Source organism: Camponotus vicinus, unplaced genomic scaffold, assembly GCF_025532165.1.
Source record: "Camponotus vicinus isolate PSW18456_S1 unplaced genomic scaffold, iyCamVici1.0 SCAF_11, whole genome shotgun sequence".
Classification (NCBI taxonomy): Eukaryota; Metazoa; Arthropoda; class Insecta; order Hymenoptera; family Formicidae; genus Camponotus; species Camponotus vicinus.
Window position 1 is genome coordinate 16,189,154 of NW_028141947.1, and position 20,666 is coordinate 16,209,819.

The 20,666-nt window shown below is 32.7% G+C and overlaps 3 protein-coding genes across 5 annotated transcripts in view; 1 reads left to right on the forward strand and 2 right to left on the reverse strand.

Moving 5' to 3' along the window:
* LOC145961938 (uncharacterized) overlaps window positions 1–10,126 on the forward strand; it is a 31,557-nt gene extending 21,431 nt beyond the window's left edge. Inside the window, exons 2-4 of the mRNA XM_083082567.1 lie at window positions 2,105–2,349; window positions 3,639–3,789; window positions 4,731–10,126. Of these exons, the coding sequence (XP_082938693.1) occupies window positions 2,105–2,349; window positions 3,639–3,789; window positions 4,731–7,864 (3,530 nt within the window). The 3' untranslated portion in view covers window positions 7,865–10,126. The remainder of the gene's footprint in view (window positions 1–2,104; window positions 2,350–3,638; window positions 3,790–4,730) is intronic.
* A 715-nt stretch (window positions 10,127–10,841) lies between these two features.
* LOC145961944 (cysteine-rich PDZ-binding protein) lies at window positions 10,842–11,968 on the reverse strand. Of its 2 annotated transcripts, none has more exons than XM_083082578.1 (2): window positions 11,751–11,968; window positions 10,842–11,645 (listed from the first exon to the last, which is right to left on the reverse strand). In XM_083082578.1, the coding sequence occupies exon 2, from the start codon at window positions 11,627–11,629 to the stop codon at window positions 11,327–11,329; it is 303 nt and encodes a 100-aa protein (XP_082938704.1). In that variant the 5' UTR covers window positions 11,630–11,645; window positions 11,751–11,968; the 3' UTR covers window positions 10,842–11,326. The 2 variants fall into 2 exon arrangements, with proteins under 2 accessions (XP_082938704.1, XP_082938705.1); XM_083082579.1 differs by having other exon boundaries at window positions 10,845–11,642; window positions 11,751–11,967.
* Window positions 11,969–12,381: 413 nt separating this feature from the next.
* LOC145961905 (uncharacterized) lies at window positions 12,382–20,106 on the reverse strand. 2 transcript variants are annotated; one of them, XM_083082495.1, is made up of 9 exons: window positions 19,349–20,106; window positions 19,055–19,274; window positions 18,929–18,957; window positions 18,491–18,851; window positions 17,781–18,362; window positions 16,715–16,926; window positions 14,310–15,048; window positions 13,598–14,188; window positions 12,382–12,757 (listed from the first exon to the last, which is right to left on the reverse strand). In XM_083082495.1, exons 1-9 carry the CDS (start codon window positions 19,366–19,368, stop codon window positions 12,569–12,571), a joined length of 2,943 nt encoding a protein of 980 aa, XP_082938621.1. In that variant the 5' UTR covers window positions 19,369–20,106; the 3' UTR covers window positions 12,382–12,568. The 2 variants fall into 2 exon arrangements, with proteins under 2 accessions (XP_082938621.1, XP_082938620.1); XM_083082494.1 differs by having other exon boundaries at window positions 18,491–19,274.
* Between the last annotated feature and the right edge of the window lie 560 nt (window positions 20,107–20,666).

The following is a 20,666-nucleotide window of genomic DNA, read 5'->3' on the forward strand; positions in this document are numbered from 1 at the left end:
CTTGCATTCGAGAGAGGATACATTCGTATTATAAAGATGTTTTTCATATATAAATATTTACATCAATTTTGTAAAGATTGGATCGCCATTTGCTCTTTATTCATTCCTCTCTCCTGTCCTTTGGTCTCGCGTAATTTTATTCTAAAAAATATACCATTTATGTTATTATTAGCGGAAAATTCAGTCGCTCGAGACATGAATATGGAAAACGAAATGCTTGGTATGCTGACACATTGCTGAATCGCATATCTCGGGCGACTCAATGGACTACGTAACATGTCAAACGTTATGTATACGAGACTATTGAAAATGCCACGGTAAAAGAGAGAGTTAAAACAGAGGAAAAAAAAAGATTTTTGTAAATATTGTAAAGCAAATATCAATTAAATTAATTAATTAAATCAATAAAAACTTATTACATTTCTATAAACGTTAATTTGATAAATAAACACGAGTGCGCAAAAAGTTAAAGCAGAAAAGATTAATATCCAATTTTTTCATCACAATATTTAATTAAATAAATAAGTCGTGCTTGTTTCTGAGATAAGTATAATGAAAAATTCTCAATATCTAAATTATCAGTTTAATCAATATCTTTATAATTTGCAGTATATCAGAAAAAAAATAGTATTCTTTTCACTATTTATTCTCTCATTTTTACAAATATTAATATTCATGCTCTAAATTATCCCTGTATTACCGTTAATCCTTCTTTGAGGAATGCGAATGGAGGAGCGAAAAATCGAAGGCAGGAAAGGGAACCGCTTCGAATAATTTTATAAAAATATTTCCATCTTCTCTCACTTGATCTTGCGTATCGATCTACAGAATCTCTTGTGGTGTTTTATGATTCTATTTAGTCTGAAAAATTCCTATCCATAAGCATAAGTCGAGTCGCATCGCATCGCGTCGCAAAAGTATGCGCGTCGTTTTACGGTAGGCATATCGATGCCCCGAAGGTGTGCATCTGCATCGAGAAAATGCAGATGCAGTCGGTCGACGACGCCGGTTTGCGGCCTTAAATATTTCATTTAACTCCCGGTCGGGATACTTATCCGCGGCGAGAAATATTACGCGACACGCGCCATAAATTTTCAATCCTTCCTTTTCTCTTAAACGGGAATCTCCTCTCCTCTCCTCTCCTCTCCTCTCCAAAGTCAGCCTTCGGCGTCGCCGATTTGTTGTGCATACCGGGCACGATTATCGCCTCATTGTCCGTTACGTAACACGACGATCGGAGGAAGCGAGAGAGAGAGAGAGAGAGGGAGATCACCGGCTCTATTAGCACACGCGTTTTCTGCGTAATATGTGTGTATGCGAGAACACACACGGATACCGATAAATAAATAAGTGCGTAGGCGTGCAAGGAATGTCTGCCTGGGGAAAAAATCCGGGACATCCTTGCACAACGTTGAGAAAAAGGCTCGCTTACGATGATGATAAAAAAAGCTATCGTCTTCACTTTTTCGAATTCTTTAATTTTTCTCGTACGATTCAAACTTTATTTTACATTATTAATTTACATTATTACGATCACTTTTATATCGAAAAAATTGGACAAATTGAAAAATATTTGAAAAATAAAGGAGACTTTTCTCGAGGGTTAAAGCTGATCCTCTTAGGATCTTGACACGTGGATTGTCGCGTGAGATTGTCCGAAACCACGTGTTATGCATATGTATAAGGTACACCTGTGTGCCTGAATACGGTCAGGTTGCGCGGATAGATATCGGATACGCGTAGCGGGACATGGGCGGTTTCGAAGAATGCGTTTCCTTCCTGCCGATACGTGATGTAGGTACCCCGTAAATGGACGCGCGCTCGCGCGTGATCGGAGATGTGCGCGATCGTCCCGTACGTTTTATATAAGTAATCCCCTTCCCTCTCCTCCCATCCCCCGCTAAAATGAGTCATGTCGCGATTACGATTCCATTCATGTCTCGCAACAAAGCGAGAATACGCAACTAAAACTTTCGCGAAATTATTCGGGGAGAAAACGTGTATCTCCCTAATTTTCTGTATTTTTTAAAATACATCTAACGTATCAAAACACGTGTTCAGGATCACTGACACACGCTAACGCATAACGGAACCGATGTTACAGGTAAACACCTGGTGCTGGTGACGGACCCCGAGATCGTCGAGGATGCGTACGCCTTCGACAATCCTTGCTTCAAGGACGCCACACCTACGACGGTTGGCCGTGTCACAGAGAGACCGGCGTCGGCCGTACTCGGGGACACACCTGCCAAGGATTCCACGCGATGGTCCACACCTTGGACGTCCCTGGGTCTCGGATCGGCCATTCGCAACGATAAACGCCGAACCCTCGACGATTCCTATGTCGGAGTAAGTCGCATTTAATTTTTTCTATTATGCAGATACATGTCGGTCTGTCTATTCCATGCTTACTATCGCTCAAGGATCAGTAATTAATATTATTTAACTGCGATCTATTTTATTTCATTGATAACGAATAAAATTAAATGACATATACCGTATTATCTGACGACAGTGCGAGATAAAATAGAAATCAATGAAAAAGAAGATTAAATTTTATTCCTGAAGACGTTGATTAACAGATTATTAAAAATTTTTTTAAAAATATTTATCAAAAATAAGCATAAAATGATTTAATTAATTAAATTTAAATTGATAATCAAGCTTTGTATTGCGCTCGCATAATAAAAATCTCAATAGCTCGGTATTTTTTAAATCTTAAGAATGATCTCTTCCACGTTGAAGCAAAATATGACTATATACATCTCGTAATTACATATATATATTGCATAAGAAAATGACATCTTATGCGGTTATTTTTAATTAGAAATTATCGGCCCAAACGACTAAGCCATTACGCCAGATGGACAATAAATTCCGCGGTTGAATCTAAAGAAGTGTCAAACACGGTAATAATAATGTCGTCGTTTAGTTGCGCGATACCAGAAACAGAATAATTGCAGGATAAAATGACTGAAGGCGAACGTAACGCTTATAATTTTCCATGATCTAATCTGATTTCAAAATATCCTTCTTTACGAGAAGAAACAATGAAATTAAAAATAACCTCTCTAAAATGTATCCACAAAATAAATAGAGAATAGAACTATTTTTCGATTATATCTTTTCGCAAAAATTTAATGCAATTTCCGCTCATTAAAATATTTTTAAAAATAAATTTTTTTCAAGAATTAACACAAGAAAAGGTATGACTTTAAAAGATAAAAATACACGTATCGTCAAGCATTAATGAGTTCTCATATATGCTTTATTAAGATATAAGAATCGAAGATGCAGAAACTTACCAAGAAATCCTTCAATCGCGATTTGTACAAGCCGGATATTACGAACCATATTACTGACCCAGCCGGATGTGATAATATGTGTCGTCAATGGGCATGACTCTCCTCTTTCACAAGAATATGACGTATGTCCTCCGTTTATTTGTCGCGCGCATGAATGAATTAATATTTGTCATCGCCCGGTCATTGATTGTCGGGATTAACGACTCGATGAGAATCGACGATTCACCCGCGTGCGACACGCACACGACAGCAGTCGTGATGAGCGATCGGCGTGAAAATTTCGCCAGACACCTAACAAGCTGTAACAATCGACGCACGTCCGTGTTCTTGCAGCCCAAGGCCACCAGGGTCAGCGTGGTCGGTCTGCGGAGTCGTGACTTCACCGGCCTGGGCTTTAACATCTGCGGCAACATGAGAGAGGGCATTTTCGTCAAGGACCTGCTGCACCGCGGCCCCGCATCCGAATCCGGACGGATACATCCTGGTCAGTATATCTCTAAATATTTATCTGTCGAAAGTGGATCGTTTTCCAGCGATCATTGTTGAGGATTAATCTGCAAAGAGTTGTCCATTTTCCACCTTCTCCCAAGCTCTCTGAAATCTTTTCTCTCTTTGATTTATTCTACTTTGTTTTTTATTTTTAATTCTCATGTCTATTAAAAAGAAACGCAATATATTGCCTATTGATTCGATTTTCACGCTCGATTCAGTTATCGCTGTGTGCGACGACAATTCTCTTCGCTCGCTGTATCGAGATTGAAGTGTAATTCAATTTCTGTTGAGAAACAACGATACCACCCATGTGAGTTAAGTAAAGTAAATTAATACCTCGAGATTAACCTGGACAACATGTCTCTCGATATATGCTGGTTCGCGCAGATCTGAGCATCACCCACATACCTATATTTCGTGATGAAAGCACTGTTACTGCTGCGTCCGAGCACTTGATAACGCGTGTCGTGAGACGATTAAAACGAATATTAAGCCTTCATTGTGAGGCACTTGCCAGCATAAGTGGAGTGCGCGAATCGCATTCTCGTCGAACGATGTTGATGGCTCAGTTCGACAGAGTTGGCTATCAACTCAGATTCCAATCCTGAAAACAAAATATAGATTGCACTGAAAAAATATATCTGTATTTGATAATAATTTTTAGAAAATTACAAAATTAATTTTCCATTGCGATTGAAATCTTAATTTCGCTAGAGATTTCCTTTAGAGTAAAAAATATAAAATATAAAAATATAAAATATAAAAAATATACAAATATAAAATATAGAAAAGTTGATTTTTCTAAGACGCTTCCGGTTGTTAGCTCTTTGAAATAAATTAACAAAAAATGCACATCATGCTTTAAAAATTAATTTTACAGAACATCAACTTTGTTTCGTAATGTATTCATTAAAAAAAATTGTTATCGTACAGGCGATCGCATCTCCAGCGTGAAAATCAGCTTCCGCAACATGGTGTACGAGGACGCGCTGACGATTCTTAGCTATGCCTCGCCATATGACGTGGAGCTGGAGGTGGAGAGCGGCGGTACCGGTTCGAAGCCGACGACGTTGCTGAAGAAGAGCGTCGGTCCGAGCCCGACGAGGATCTGTCATCCTCTCTACAGGAGTCAATCGATCCCAGAGCTGACGCAGGCCCATAAAAGCGTCGCGAAACGGCTCTTTATGGCCGATCCAAACGAATCTGTCGGTTCCAATCACTCGACGATGAACTCGACCCTCAAGTCGCCGAAATTGACGCCGGGTAGCGGGCAGAGTCTCGAGAGACGTCATGACGAGACGACGAAGAATAATCATCATCACAAGTTTGGCATCAAAGTGCTGCCGGCGTTGGATGGTACCGTGCACCGGATCGAAAATCAAAACGAGCACAATACGAATCTAGAGAGAAGGCATTCGCGCAAGATGGACGCGGAAAAGCTGCTGACTTCTTCGAATAGACAGTCTGCGACGTCGACAGCGAGCGACGAACCGTTGGAAATAACCGATGAAAGGAAACTCTGCAACGAGGGTTTTCAGCAACGCGCAGATCAGCCTGATGGCATCATCTCGGCGAGAATCACCGGCAACGTGTCGGACAATAAAGCCGGCAAAAGAAGTGCCGATGTTGGAGGAGGGATCAACATACCGTCAGAGGTGCCAATGGAAGTGCACAACGCAGCTATGGCGGCTCGTAGGAACCGGAAGAGCAGTTCGGAGCCGTTAAACGCTCAAAAGATTAGCAGCTCGCCGACAGACTCCGACAGTGCCAAGAGTCCGCAGAAGAACAAACGGAAGGCGCCGGCGCCACCGAGGAGCAATATTAGCGAGATGCCGCCGCTCGCGAAGAAGGACGCCATCGATACTATCGATAGCATCGCTGATTATTCAGAATCGTTGTGCGATTATGTGAACAAGGCGCGTGAGAACACGGACGCCCGCAGGCATCGGTTGGAGAACCAGCCGACGATGAACAGACGCAACTCCGAGTCGGATACTGACAACGAGATGCAGAACAGTTTTACGACGATCGAGCTGAATCCTGCGGACATCACCATTCATCGCACGCCTGTACCGGAGGCGAACGATGACGATGAGGATGACATGTACAGAAAGGCGGCCAGTCTAGGCGATCTGTCCAAGTATGAAAATAGAACTGCGACGACTCTCGAGAGAGCGCAGAGCCTCGATATGAGCGCTGATACCGGCGCGAAGAAGCGCAAGGCGCCGCTGCCGCCTGAAGACATCAATGAGTCCACGGAGGATCTTACCAAACTCAACCAAATCGACTCCTTCGATCGACGAAAGTTGAAGAAGTCGAATGAATGGGGCACCCTAGAGGACGTGATCTGGAGCGAATCTACCGCCGACGCGGACGAGAAGGCGCGTGGGAAAACGAGAAAGAAGAGCAATGGCACTCTCGAACGCTCCAAGTCTGCGGTAGAGATCAAGTTGAAGGACGAAGTTACCGAAACAACAGATGATGTATCTGAAAAGAAGAAACTCGACAACAACGATCACGATATCGTCAGCATCGAGTTGTACAATTTACCGTTGAGCAAGCGACTGACCCAGGAGTTTATTCATAACGAACGAATGTTCAATCCGGACCAGGATAATTCTCTGGCTATGATCGTAAACGATGGCCGAGTGGTGAAGAGCCCGACTCCGAGAGAAGTGGAGTTGGACTTTCAATTGGCCGACGAGAAACGCTTTTCTGAAGAAAGCCAGCCTGAGGAGGAACTCTTCGAAAATGATACGGAGACTTCTGTATCAGAAAAGTCAGGAGATTTTAGTCGCGCTTTGCGCTACTTCGAATTACATACGAATGTCTCGCCAGTGGAGCCGACGACAAAGACAGTCAGTCTTACGCAGCTAAACGAGCGAAGAGAAGAAAAAGCGCCCTTTAACGCATCATTCTACGCCGGTAAGCAGCCGGTAGTAGAAGAGTCTATCTCGAAAATAACCGTAGACAGGGGTTGTCGTGGTTGCGAGGGTAGGCACAGTCAGCACAGCGTGGATTGCGAACGCGAGAAACACGTCGACAAACCACATCGTGTGACTGTACGATCATTTTCAGATGATAATAAAACGACAACGACGAGGGAAAACATGGAGAGAGAAATAGAACGAGCGTGTACGCCGACGCATCTGCGAATTCATGCGTCCAAATCGGAACCGGCCAAGCACAATAAATCCCAGGATCCAAGGGAAGAGGAGATGCACACGGAGGGAAAGAACGGTACCTTCTCCACGTTTCAGGCGTACCGGACAAAATTCGAGCAACGAGGCGATAGGTATTCGCCAATCAAGTCGCCAACCGACTCTTCCTTCGATACCCACTTTGCTAGACGCGTTATTAATGTTTCCAGTCGTGACGGAAAGGATGAAGAAGAGGATGAGGATGAGTACGAGTTCGGTTCAGGCATGACGACGCACAGCAAGAGTCCATCCTCGCCCAAGGAGGACCGTCACAACATCAGCAGTGTCAGCGTGTCAAGCGGTGAGAACAGCGAGGACAGTGGTCTGGTTCGCGAGTCGATAGACTACAACAATCCGCAGGATTCGGAGAGTCGTCCGCCCTTGCCCGATACACCCATGCCGTTGAACGCAGCTCATAAAATGACCTACATCACGGAAATCAAAGTGTCGCCCAACAGGGAGGGCGTTCAAGAGACCGACAGTGAGAACGAGGACGGAGTAACCACGACGGGGACTAACGGCGAGTCGCGAAAATCGCTGACACACGAGATCAAGGTGACATCGAACGGCAAACCCACGTCCGGTAAGAAACCGCCGGTACCGCCGAGACGATCAGACATCACGAGGAGCCCGAAAGAGGACCGGATGGACAAGCAGGTGGTTTATGTGTCCGAGTATAAGTCCATGACGGGTAAGAGAGCCCAGATCCTGGACTCGCATCCATCAGAAGTCAAGCAGTCGGAGGGCAAGAAGCTCGAGCACTGGATCTTGATGGCTGACAAGGAGCAGAATCGTTGGAACCCGGTTTCCAGTCAACCGCAGTCCGTTACAAACATCATGTTGTCGTCCAGGGACGATGCAAACTAGAATATTCGTGATCTTCGCTTTTTCCTTAGAAATGCAAAGCGGAATTAAACAGTACTGCTCATTATAAGAAAGGCATTTTATTCAAAAAATATTACAAATGATAAAACCTTTTCGTGTGTGATGTTTCTTACGAATAATATTGTACAATAACTATCAAATCAATGTTGATGAACGAATTTTTCGAGTTTCCTGAAAACTAAAGATTTTAGATTTAATGTCTTTTTTAAGATAATTCGATCGAAAATTTAAATCGAAGATTAAGATTAAGTGTTGCACATAATGATTTTTTGAGATAAATAATTTAACGTCTTTTTTAGTCATTAAAAACTTCGTTTTCTTTTTTTTTTTTAATCCCAAGTTTCCAATGCGATTGAAATGGATAGCGAGAAACGTATGAATTAAGAAAATGACTAACTTTATGTCTATGTGATATATTTTTTGGAGCGATACGTGTTTTACACACGATATACAATGGTCATACGATATATGGTATCAAATATGGTACAAAATATAGATCCAAACACGCTTCTTGACGACTTTACTGAAGATTTTTATTCTATAGATTTATATTTTCGCTGATTTGTGTGTGTGTACAAATTCTCTATAATTTCCTAATTTATATCAATATTTTACTTGCAGGCACATAATATATTGATTTTAATTATATAATATTAATGTGAAATTGCTTTGTAGCATTATTAAAAAAATTCAAATTCAACATTCAAATAAAAAAATGATTGTTGCACATATATATTTTATAATTCTTATTACATATACATATTAAATCGATTATGTCTATCATGATAACGTGAGAATTTGTATTTTGATTCTGTTTTAAAATTGATTCTCACAGTTGAAAAACTATATATGTGCCATAAAGAGTAATTATGAATTTAAAGATTATTTAAAGTGCGGGATTTGAAATGCAAGTGCATTGAAATAAACAAACTATAAATTGATCGTTCAATTTAAAGAAATTGTAATTTTTTTATCAAAAATAGACTGAACGATCAAAGTAAAACTTTTTTAGTAAATTTATCATAATTAAAATACTCATCTCCTTAAACACAAACATTGCTAATAAATCTGACATATTTATATTACTATAAAATTGTACATTTTATTTTTAATAGTTTGTCATTTTGAATCAAAATAATTTTAACACACACACACATATACATTAGAATCTTGATTGCACATATAATGAAAAAATACGTAATTCTAATTTATCTGAAAATAATTTTACTGTCACATATTTTATGTATATTGTAGTCATTTTTTCTGTTATTTTATTTGTATCTTTGTTATATTTAATATTAAATGCGGTTATTATCTTCCTTCTCTCTTTAGATTGAACATCGCATTATATCACAATTGACTCGAAATAATTATATTAATGCTAAATATGCAGCGAAATCACGATACTTTTAATCCTTGGATACTTTGATGATGAAAATGAGAAAGAGAATATTATCTTATTATCTGAAATCTGAATGTCTGACTCATTTTACTTAGAGATACTTGATAAGATCGTTGTGTCTTATATATATATATATATATATATATATATATATATATATATATATATACGTCCATTATAAAATGCAAATACTTTTGTCGATAAGATCTGTAATCAAATAATGTTGTGTAATGATATATATAGTATGTAAGTTAAATAATTTAATGAACATATTAATTCACTAACCGTATACTAAATTCTAGTTGTGCACGAGTACTGTCCCCACATACGAAATACATAAAAAACAAACGTAATGAATAAAATTTTACATACAATTATTCGCTCTTTAAATATATTGATGTTCTTTTTCCATAAAATTTTAATGTTGAATATGTAAAAATGAGTAGTTTCTTTCCCAACAGTTTTGTATATTTTTTTTAATACTGCACGTCGTTTCTTTTTATTGTATTATCTGCTTTATATTAAGTATTTTCCAAAATGGTGACAAAAAATTTTAAATCATGTGTTTTAAAGTAAATTGTATGAGTTTACTATAAAATACACGATTAAAATCAAAGTATTCCACACGTTTGAAGTATTACAGCAGCATTATAGAAAACGTGGAATATTATCATCAATTGCAAATCAGTCCATCAAGTCTTTCTTTGCGTGTATGTTTATTGTAATATAACTTATTTCAAGACTAACATGTTGGTAATATACTATATTATTGTCTATAACTTTTGTTAGTGAAAAATGTATAAAGTTTAAACGAATAAAACTGTATATTTTTAGACATAAAACCTGATATTGCAATAAATATATTTCTCCATGTTATATATTTTGGTGAGAAGATAACAATTATTTATGTTCACTATAGGATTATACTCTGAGATAAGTATATCTTAGAATATACCAGATGCCAAGAAGTTGCACTTGGTTTGAGATATATATATATATATATTTGAGGCGAGGAATATTTTATTCAGATTTCTTAAATGTTTTAATTTTCAAAGTTTAGTTTAAAATTCAAATTTTTAGTGTCACAATTCTGAGAATTTTATTTATTGATTATATTTCTTTCAATACTTTGTCTTCTTTTAAACATTTAACTTCTCGTTATTAGAACTTCAAAATTTAAAAAAATTCTTGTTCAGTTAGCGTGTTATCTTATTATATTCTTTTTATCGAGTGCAGATATCAAAATTTAATTAAACTTAAGAATTATGTTCATATCAATCTCTCAGTATAACAAAAAAAAAATACATAATATAATAAGTCCATCTTTAATAGAAATAAGATGTTATATAAGAAAAGGAAATAGAAATATATATTGATAGAATCAATAATTTAACTATTATTAATATTATTATTATTATAGTTATATCAGAATTATATATTACATATATTGTTGCACATATACATTCACTTTAAAAATTTTTATTGCATTTACTTTTTCACAAGAGAAATTATAGAAACGATAGAAAAGTATGTATGATGTATAAACATATTTTTATTATTTTTAATTTTAATCATGTTAAAATTACTATTTGTATAGACATAATCTACATATAACAAACGAAATATGCTTAAAATTAATTTTCTTTAATATATAGCATTATATTAAAAATTTTTATATTCAATTTTATTACTACCTTGATTTAAACAATTTGATAGTTATGTGTGTGTATATATGTGAATAAACTTTTCATGTAGATATCAAGAATTTAATCAAAAATATAATGATTAACAAATTGACTTACATTGTACAAGTAACTTTACATTTTGTGCGCATTAATGTTTTTTGCAATAATGATTATATTACATATGCACACAAGTATTAATATACACAATGTTCTATTATATATATTCTTGGTAGTTATATGCTATCAGGTAATCTAGTTGAAAAACTATTCACAAACGATTGTCAAACTTACATTTTGAAACATACAGTAATGTGCTTACATGATAAATCATTAATCTTAAGTGTATAATTGTTTATATTAAGTTGCAGATTGCTTGTAATTCTTTGTATTCATTAGTTTTTTGCCACACATAGCACAAATAGCCTTCTTGTATGCGCAGGACTGACAATAGTGGGATCCTACTTGATGTACCTTTTGCCTACATATTCTACAAATCTCGAATTTTGTAGTGTATGGATTAAATCGTGCTTTTCCCGCAGATAGAGCCTTGTTCTCTCCTACTTGACGACCTCCACTTTCCACAGTGTTTCTCGCACCTGTCTTCCAAGGATCTGGCGTGATAACCTTACCCAATTTCTTCTCGCACTTTTCGCAAACCATGTCGGGATTGGGTCTTCTTTGCGGCAGAAAATATATTTATTTGAAGATAATTACACATCAAGAAAATAATCGACAAAAGATTTATTATTTTTACATAATTATATCATATTGTTTACTATACCTTGACTTTCTGTGTTATTATTCACTTCCAAATGATTTGTTTATTACTTATATACACATACTGACATAAATTTACAGTAATTAATTGTTTCACAGTATTAGAATTCTCTTTAAATCATTGTTTTTTATAGTTATACATAAACAAAAAACTGAAGAATCAAAATGCGATCGAGATCATTCTCGCAACTCCTCACCTAATTTAGCGCGTTCGAAAACTCATCGAAGGAAGGTGTCATTGGATCTGAATTTGCGTTTTACCTAATATATGAATACATATATCATATTTTCAAGTCCAAAGTAAAGATGAAAATCCAAATTTAAAAATTAAATTTTAAATTTATAATGAAAAATGTTAAATTTTTGCAATATTTTTCCCAGTAAGTCCAAATATTTATTTTTTTTTCTTGTCCTAAAATCCAATTTTATAGTAAATTCTCATATAATCCTTTTATAAATAACTTTATTTTGTATTTATAAACTATTAAAAAACCAGGCATCATTATTTAAAATAATTTCTCTAATAAATTATCCCCATTAATTATCAAAAATTATATATTAATTCTAAACTTCGTGAAAAGGCTTTTATTTCAAGAAATCTTTCTACATATATTTTCAAGATGCATTAAATTTTTATTTAAATTAATATATCTATATATCTATATTTACATAATATTTATTTGATACAATCTCTATATATATTTTTTAATATTCTTAATATAAAACTAAATTATCATATTCATATTTTTCTAATTTTTTATTTTATACTATTAAAATAAAGAAAGTTGAAAACGCTCCCTCAGGGAAAATGGAAATAAGTGATTAAGAAGAAACGGACATTGATAAATCTAGAGTAAAATTATCGTAAACATCCATCAAGTCTTTTATACTATGCTTCTCCAAGCAGATGAATCCTTTTAACAAAGGACAACATTTAAGTGCACAATCCAAGCAATATGACACAGGGTTTTTCCTTTGCTCTTGAATAAGCACTATGCTAAACAGCTCAATCTACAAAATAAAATTTTTATAAAAATAAATTTCTAATGAAAAAGGAATATAATATATTATATAAGTAAAAATGTTTATATATCTCATAATAAGATAGAGTTTATGAAATAAAATTATATATTAAGTAGAAAATAATTGTATTAATTTTAAACTTTGTGGTTTTTTTTTATTTCAAAAAATCTTTCTACATATATTTTAAAGATGCATTAAATTTTGATTTAAATTAACGTATATATGTTTATATATCTATATTTACATAATATTTATTCGATATAATTTCTATATATTTTTTATTATCCTTAATACAAAACTAAATTATCATATTCATATTTTTGTAATTTTTTATTTTATATCAAAATAAAAAAAGTTAAAAACGTTAAAAATAAAACAGCTATAAGATAATATTTAATGATCTGTTTAAATATTGGCATGTTTTTGACGAAAATAACCAATAATCGAAAATTGACGAAATAAAATGCCATGGAAACATATGGTGAAATTTTATATTGTATAATGATCCATCAAAAAAGATAAAAGTACTTCATCAAATTATTTATGTATATCACAAAAAAAAATATAAAATTTCATATATTAATTTTTTGATTATTTTATTTGCTATTACAATTGCAATGCATTTACAGTTTCGAGTTTAAAACTGAAATTTGTTCATAAATTAAAAAAAGGAATTTTTATAACGGATTTTAAGATTATTTTGGGACCCAGAAAAAAATATACATATATATAGAGAAACGAAAATAGAACTCTTTTCGTTATAATGTTATAATTTCTACAGAATATATGTTGATTAATATTATTAAAAACATAGTAAAAGAAACATACCAGACATTTGTCGCAATAATGCATTATTGCTTCGTTATCATAGGATTCCACTTCCACGCCTTTGTTCTTGACAAACTTCAATAACAAGTAACAATGTTTCAATGTCAGCAGTATGCAGGTTTTAATTAGTCGGTACAGTTGTGGATCTGATATTTTGGTTTTGCGTGCCAAGTTCCATGACAGATTGATCATTGGCACAATCGATTGAAATGAATGCAGCTTATTCCATTCATAACGCTCGAGTGCGAGTTGATATTGTCTTCCCATGAACGGCCCAACATTCCACATAATATTGTTGCATATACTATTAGCCTGCATCCAATATACACAACCGATATTCAACCATACCATATCGCCTTTTTCTTGAAAAAATCTGTATACTGGAACATTATGCTCATGTAATTCATTCAGACTTGGTGGCCACCAGCTGTCGTTCACATAATCGACGTCGTTACGCTCGCAGAGTGAGTATATTACTCCCCAATATTCGTATGGTATCACAAACCATTCGCAGTTGCCTGATCCGACATTGATACTAACTGTGCAGAAGTTGTTATTCTGTTGTTGACCAGTTATTCGACATCCAGGTACCTGAAAACAAATATAAAAGCTAAATTACACTCAATAATATCTTCATACAAAAGATTTCCTACTTTAATTAAAAAGTTTTTATTACATCAAAATTTCAACTGTGTACATATATTTATAATACCATCAGATATAATTGTAAAGTGTTTACTCCCAAGATCTTATGATCTATGTAGCTGAGCATATTGTTTTCTGAATCTACTTGCAAAAAAGATGGCAGCTTCCTTAATTCTTTTAGCTGCAACTTCCATTTTTTCTCAAAATTACATATATCCACATTAGTGCCCAAGTGTATCTTGTTCTTTTTTATATGTAGCATGTTTTCACAATTTTCGAATGTCATATAAATTTGTTCGTTCTCATATTCGTTTATGATTTCGCTAGCCATAGTAGTTTGATATTTTTCATGCTCCTTCAAAGTCGTATAACTTCGACGATTATAACATTTCCAGACTTTATTGCTGTACGTTTTATCCCAGTTCTCTATACTACTTTGCTGCATCTGTGTGCGCCTTTCGATCTTGAGTTTCCGAAATGTCTTGCGTATGTTCCCAGTCCAAAAAAGCTTCCTATTAAAACCCACAATTGAGGTCAAGTCATGTATCAAAGCAATTGGATGATTCCAACAGTATGCCTTCACCCATGGCTCGAATTCCCATGCTTCATATTCACTAGTTAAAGAGATGGCCGGAGTGGACGGAGATAGTTGTTTCTCCTGCAATTGTTGATTAGGCGGATCCAGAGGTGCCTGACAAACGTTAAATAATGAGCATTCTGGCACGCTATTCAATTCTTTACTCTCGCACGCTTTTATGATGGTTCTGGCATCAGCATCGACATCCAATCCATCCTCCAGATTTTGCCTGTAAATAAATCAGAAAAAAATTGTAACACAAATTAGAATTAAATTTTCCATTGCAAAAGACAGTATATTAATGAATATATATTAATAGACAGTATATTAATGAATATATTTTAGTGAATCAATATTCTCCACTATTATGCTACACAAATAAATTGTGATTGATCTAATTATTGGCAAATTTGATACTAAATCTGTTTGGAAATAAAATCAAAAAGCAAAGTGAGAAGATTCTCACAGATATTCTAAAGAATAAAGAAGATAAATAATGTAAACTTTTTTTTATTGATTACTTTACTCGAAAGGTGCAACATATCTAATTTCGTTAACAATTTATTATTACGTAAGTAGACAATCGGCATGTCTAAACAATCGTTCCATGTCTGTGGAAGATATAATATTGCTCACAATAACAAAAATTTTTCCCTTATTATTGTATAGTAAGCATCCAAAATTGTTTGCTAATTTTGAATTAAGAGCGCAGAATACCATATTACAATAACGATCATGAAAAAATAACGAAAAAAAAAAACATGAATATTTAATAATTAATTTAAAATTCAGAGAATATAGAATATTTTGTGAATTTATTTTGTAGTTTGTGTTAAATATTTGGTTGTGGCAACAACATTGTTTTAATGCTCATTTCTTATTTTTATACAATATCAAAAATTTTGTTATAATTATATTTTGATTTTCTGTAGTATTGTATTTTTTTCAAATTATTTTTTATTTGTTCAATATTCATACATACTAATATTAATTCGCAATGAATTTTTTCATTATTATTGAAATTATCTTCAAATCATTATTTCACACAAACGAAGAAAATCCATTAAGAATCAAGATCGTTCTCGCAAATTCTCGTAATTTTGTGCAGTCAAAAATTCATTAAATATGTTACTAACTTTGTTCACTATTGTGAATGATATTCACGACAGAATCTAATATCCATGAAAATTTGCATTCTAATAAATTTAGTTAATTAATATTTAGTTAAATATCGTAATTATTTATTTCCACATTTAGACAAAGAATGTAAAACAATTCTAAGATTAAATTTTAAATGTAATAAAAAATATGGCATATTTTCACTATTATTATAGCATTTCAAAAAAGTTCAAATATATATACTATATCAGTAGGATTTTACAAGTTTATGCAATATCAATTATATTTATATATTAATTAATTCCAAATTTAATACATATTTTTTTATCTTAAAATATAATTTTAAAAGAATATAATTTTATAATGAATTTATATATTTTATGCTATATTTACAAAATATAGAACATTTTAATATAATAAATATTTATTATAATATTAATTAATATATTATTTATTTAAATAAATATTTATAACAAATATTTATATTTAATTTAATTTATATTTAAATTAAATCTTTCATTTTAAAAAATTTAATTTAATCTTTCTGATATATGTATATAACATAAAATAAATAAATTAATAATTGATTGTTATTCAAATTAATTAATTAATTATTTATTTATTTATTTATACTCTTCAATATATATATTTGTAAATTTTTAGAAATTTCTTAGTAATGCAACTTTCTAAGTAATATAAGTTAAAAAATAAAAGTTTGAAAAATGAAATAAAATTATTTTTCATATTTTTATAATTTGTGACCTTTAGTTATTTACCAGTTTGGTTTAGAGCAAGTAAATGCAGCATTAACAGTTGACAATTCATTTAAAGTGAAATTATCATAAATGTTTATCAAGGCGTATATGTTTTTTTCTTCTACACAAACGAATCCTTCCAATAAAGGAGAAATTTTAAACGCACAAGCCAAGCAATATGGCACATTTTGATTGTTTTTCGGGAGACTAAATAAAATGCCAAATAATTCGATCTGAAAAAACAAACATTTAAAAAAGTAATAAATATAAACTAAATAAATGAAATAATATAAGTAGTTCAGATGCTAAGTAATACAAGTCCAAAAAATAAAAATTTGAAAAATAAAAACTTTTGTGCGTTTGCTTTTATTATAAGTACACATATGCAATGATGTAACTGTAATGATGCAAGCATATTATATCAGTTGATAGTAGAGGATCATATTTATTATCTTAAATCTACTAACTTGAAATCGAGTTTGGGTGCACCTGTATAATTTGGCATATCTGAACTCATACATATAAATAGAAATATTGAAATAGAACATAATTTTTAAAACAAAATTACATATTAAGTAGAAAATAATTGCAGCAAAAACTAAATTGTTATAAAATGTTTCATAATTTGTTTAAATGTGTATGTATTATATTAGCATAAGAAAATATATATATACATATATAAAAAGATAAAGTATTTTTGTCTTGATTTTGTCTAGATAAAATAAATTTCATTATAGCAGATTCTCATTATATGTTTTCACAACATTTTATTTTGCTAAATGTTTCTTTTCTTTAATTTTTTGATAATAACTTTCAATAATTAGATTACTGTAATCATTTTTCTCATTTTTCTCATGCTAATATACATATCTAAACAAATCATGAAATATTTTATAATAGTTTAGTTTTTGCTGCAATTATTTTCTACTTAAATATGTGTATATATATATATATATATATATATATATATATATAAAATTTTTAAAATTTGGAAATGTACATAGCATAAAAGCAGGATTTTTTCGTTCTAATTTCTACAAAATATATATTCAATCAAAGTTGTTAAAAATATAGAAAAGAAATGCACCATGCACTTAACACAATAGGATGTATCACAGTTATAAGCTTCTATTTCAGCACCCTTGTTTTTCACAAATTCCAATGTTAAACAATATCGCCTCAATGTCAGAAACAAACAATTTTTAATCATTTTGTACAGTTGCACATCTGACATCTTAACTTTGCATGCCAGGTTCCAAGATAAATGCACCATTGGTACGATCGATCGAAATCCTCTTAACTTGTTCCACTCATAACTCTCGATTGCAGCTTGGTATTGTTTGGCAGTAAACGGTCCAACGTTCCACGCAACGTTGTTACAAAAGCCAATCGCCTGCATCCAATATACGCAGCCAACGTTCACCCATACCAGATCGCCTGGTTTTTGATGGAATTTGTATACCGGAATATTATTCTCGTATAATTCATCTAAATTTGGCCACCAACTGCCATTTAAATAATCGATGTTGTGGCGTTCACAAAGGGAATATAATGCGCCCCAGTATTCATATGGTACCGCGAACCATTTGCAGTCGTCCGGTCCGATGTTGATATTAACTGAGCAAAAGTTGTTGTTCTCTTGATGACCAGGTGTTCTGCAACCGGGTACCTATAGACAGTAATAAAATTCACAATATGTATCTTTCGAAAAATAGAAAAAAACTTGACGGTTTGTTACATCCTATATAGATATCATATTTTAATTAAATTTTTTTATATATTAAAATGTCAATATACCGCCATGTATAATTGAATAGTATTCATTCCCAAAATGTTGTAACCGACGTAGTTGAGCATATTGTCATCTGATTCTACTTGGAATAAGGGTGGCAACTTCTTTAGCTCTTCCAATTGTGATTTCCATTTTTTCACGTTTGATAAATCCACATTGGTGCCGAAACGTATTTTTTTCTTTCTGCGTTCAATCCTTTGATTCTCTTTGGATCCTTTTTTGATCATCTTTTGATCCTCTTTCAAGTTTGACTGATCGAAATTCGAATTTTCATTATTTTCAATGTTTCTCTCTTTTTTTATGCTCTTCAGGTATTCTTTGTTTTGATAAAGCGCATACTCGCTGATCGACGAATAATCTCGATAACTATAATAGTCCCAAACTTTCTGGTTATATGCTTGATTCCAGTTTTCGTCATTAGTTTGAGACATTTGCATACGCACCTCGATGATTCCATCCGGATCTGCCTTGACTATGGTTTTGGTTTGGAAAAGGCTTAAGTTAAAATTGAGAATTTTCGTAAGACCGGTTATCAGAACGATTGGTTGCCCCAGACAAAAATCTCGTACCCACGGATTGAATACTTCATTTTTATCACTTAGAAGTATGGTCGGCGTGCACGGCAATAGGTGTTCCTCCAACAATCGTTGATTGGGTTGATTCGGCGGTGCTTGCTGACAAGAATTCAATAACGAATGTTGCGGCACTTTATTCAATCCTTTACCTTTACACGCCTTTATTATTGTCTTAGCGTCGACTTCGATGTTTAATTCCTGTTCCGGAGGTCGTCTGTGATGAATAATATATATTAATTAAAATAAGAAACAGTTTTTTATTGCAAAATAAAAAATCAATACACTAACAGCCAATCTATGTTGTCCATTATGATGTTACACAAATAAATGACTGATCTGATTATTGGCAAATTTGATACTGAATTTGTTTGAAGATAAAATCAAAGAGCAAGGCAAGGTAATAAGAAGGATATATAATGGGTAGAAAGAACACAGGGTAAATAATATTCTTCTCTTACTGACTCGAATATAATGTTTCTATTATTCTGTTTGCAATCTTTGTTATTATAGGTAAGCGATAATCGGTGTGTGTGTGTGTGTTTCTTATTTGCTGAATAATATTTTGCCTATCTAATAAAAACATTGTTTCTTATTGCTATGAAATAAATGGTTGAAATGTGTGTTTTTCCTTTGAATATAACATATTTTAGTCGGAGATGTTCAAATATCAAAATGTTACTTTTATTTTCATAGGATTCACTTTTTCGAGAAAATGAAATAAGAATAAAAAAAATTAGTTATATTTTTTCTCTTTATTTTTCAGGATAAAAAGTAATCATCACAATTTCATTTCCAATAATTGAAGCTGAACGAGATAGCACTGTGTATGTTTGAGCTATTATTAAATCTACAATATTATACAAAGTGTCGTTACTCTCTAGTGTCATACTAGATAGTCGATTTTAATTTTTAGATAGACAATTTGAAAGTAATTTTTCTTTTATGAAACTGTGACTCTCCAATAGTAATTTTTAATAGTGTAAATAGTTGAAAATAAAGATTTTACATAAACCAAAAGTGCAAATAAATAATAAAAAAACCATATTCTTCATTTTAAAATTATATTTTTCTATTTTCAATCTTTGTGATAAAAGATAAACAGCAGCATATTTAATATGTTACTTTTGACATTCTATTTACGATTAAAAAGTGAAATACTTTTTCTTTGTAAGAAATAAATTATTAGAAGATTCTACAGAAAAAGAAATTTTTATATGATGAGATAAGAAATTATAGTATCCAATGAAAAAAAAGAATATCTAATCTTTGCAACCAATAAAAGAATTTTTCTTTTTTAAGAAAATTACGTCAATAATAAATTTAATTTTTTTAATAATAATAAAAATCTCATTCTTTTTAGTTTTATATTCTAAGAAATGGAATATAAGCGTCAAACTAAATATTTCGAGTAACATGTAATTATTTCTAGAAACTTAGGAAATTATATATTGATATTAAATTGATTTCATACAGTAGAATGTAATACGTTAGCGTAATTTTTACAACTTACCAGATTCTCCTCGTGTCATTTGAATATGCGATGATGAGTTTACGATTATCGTAATGCTGCATGCCAAGTTTCTTAATAAATTTTAATGCATGTTAG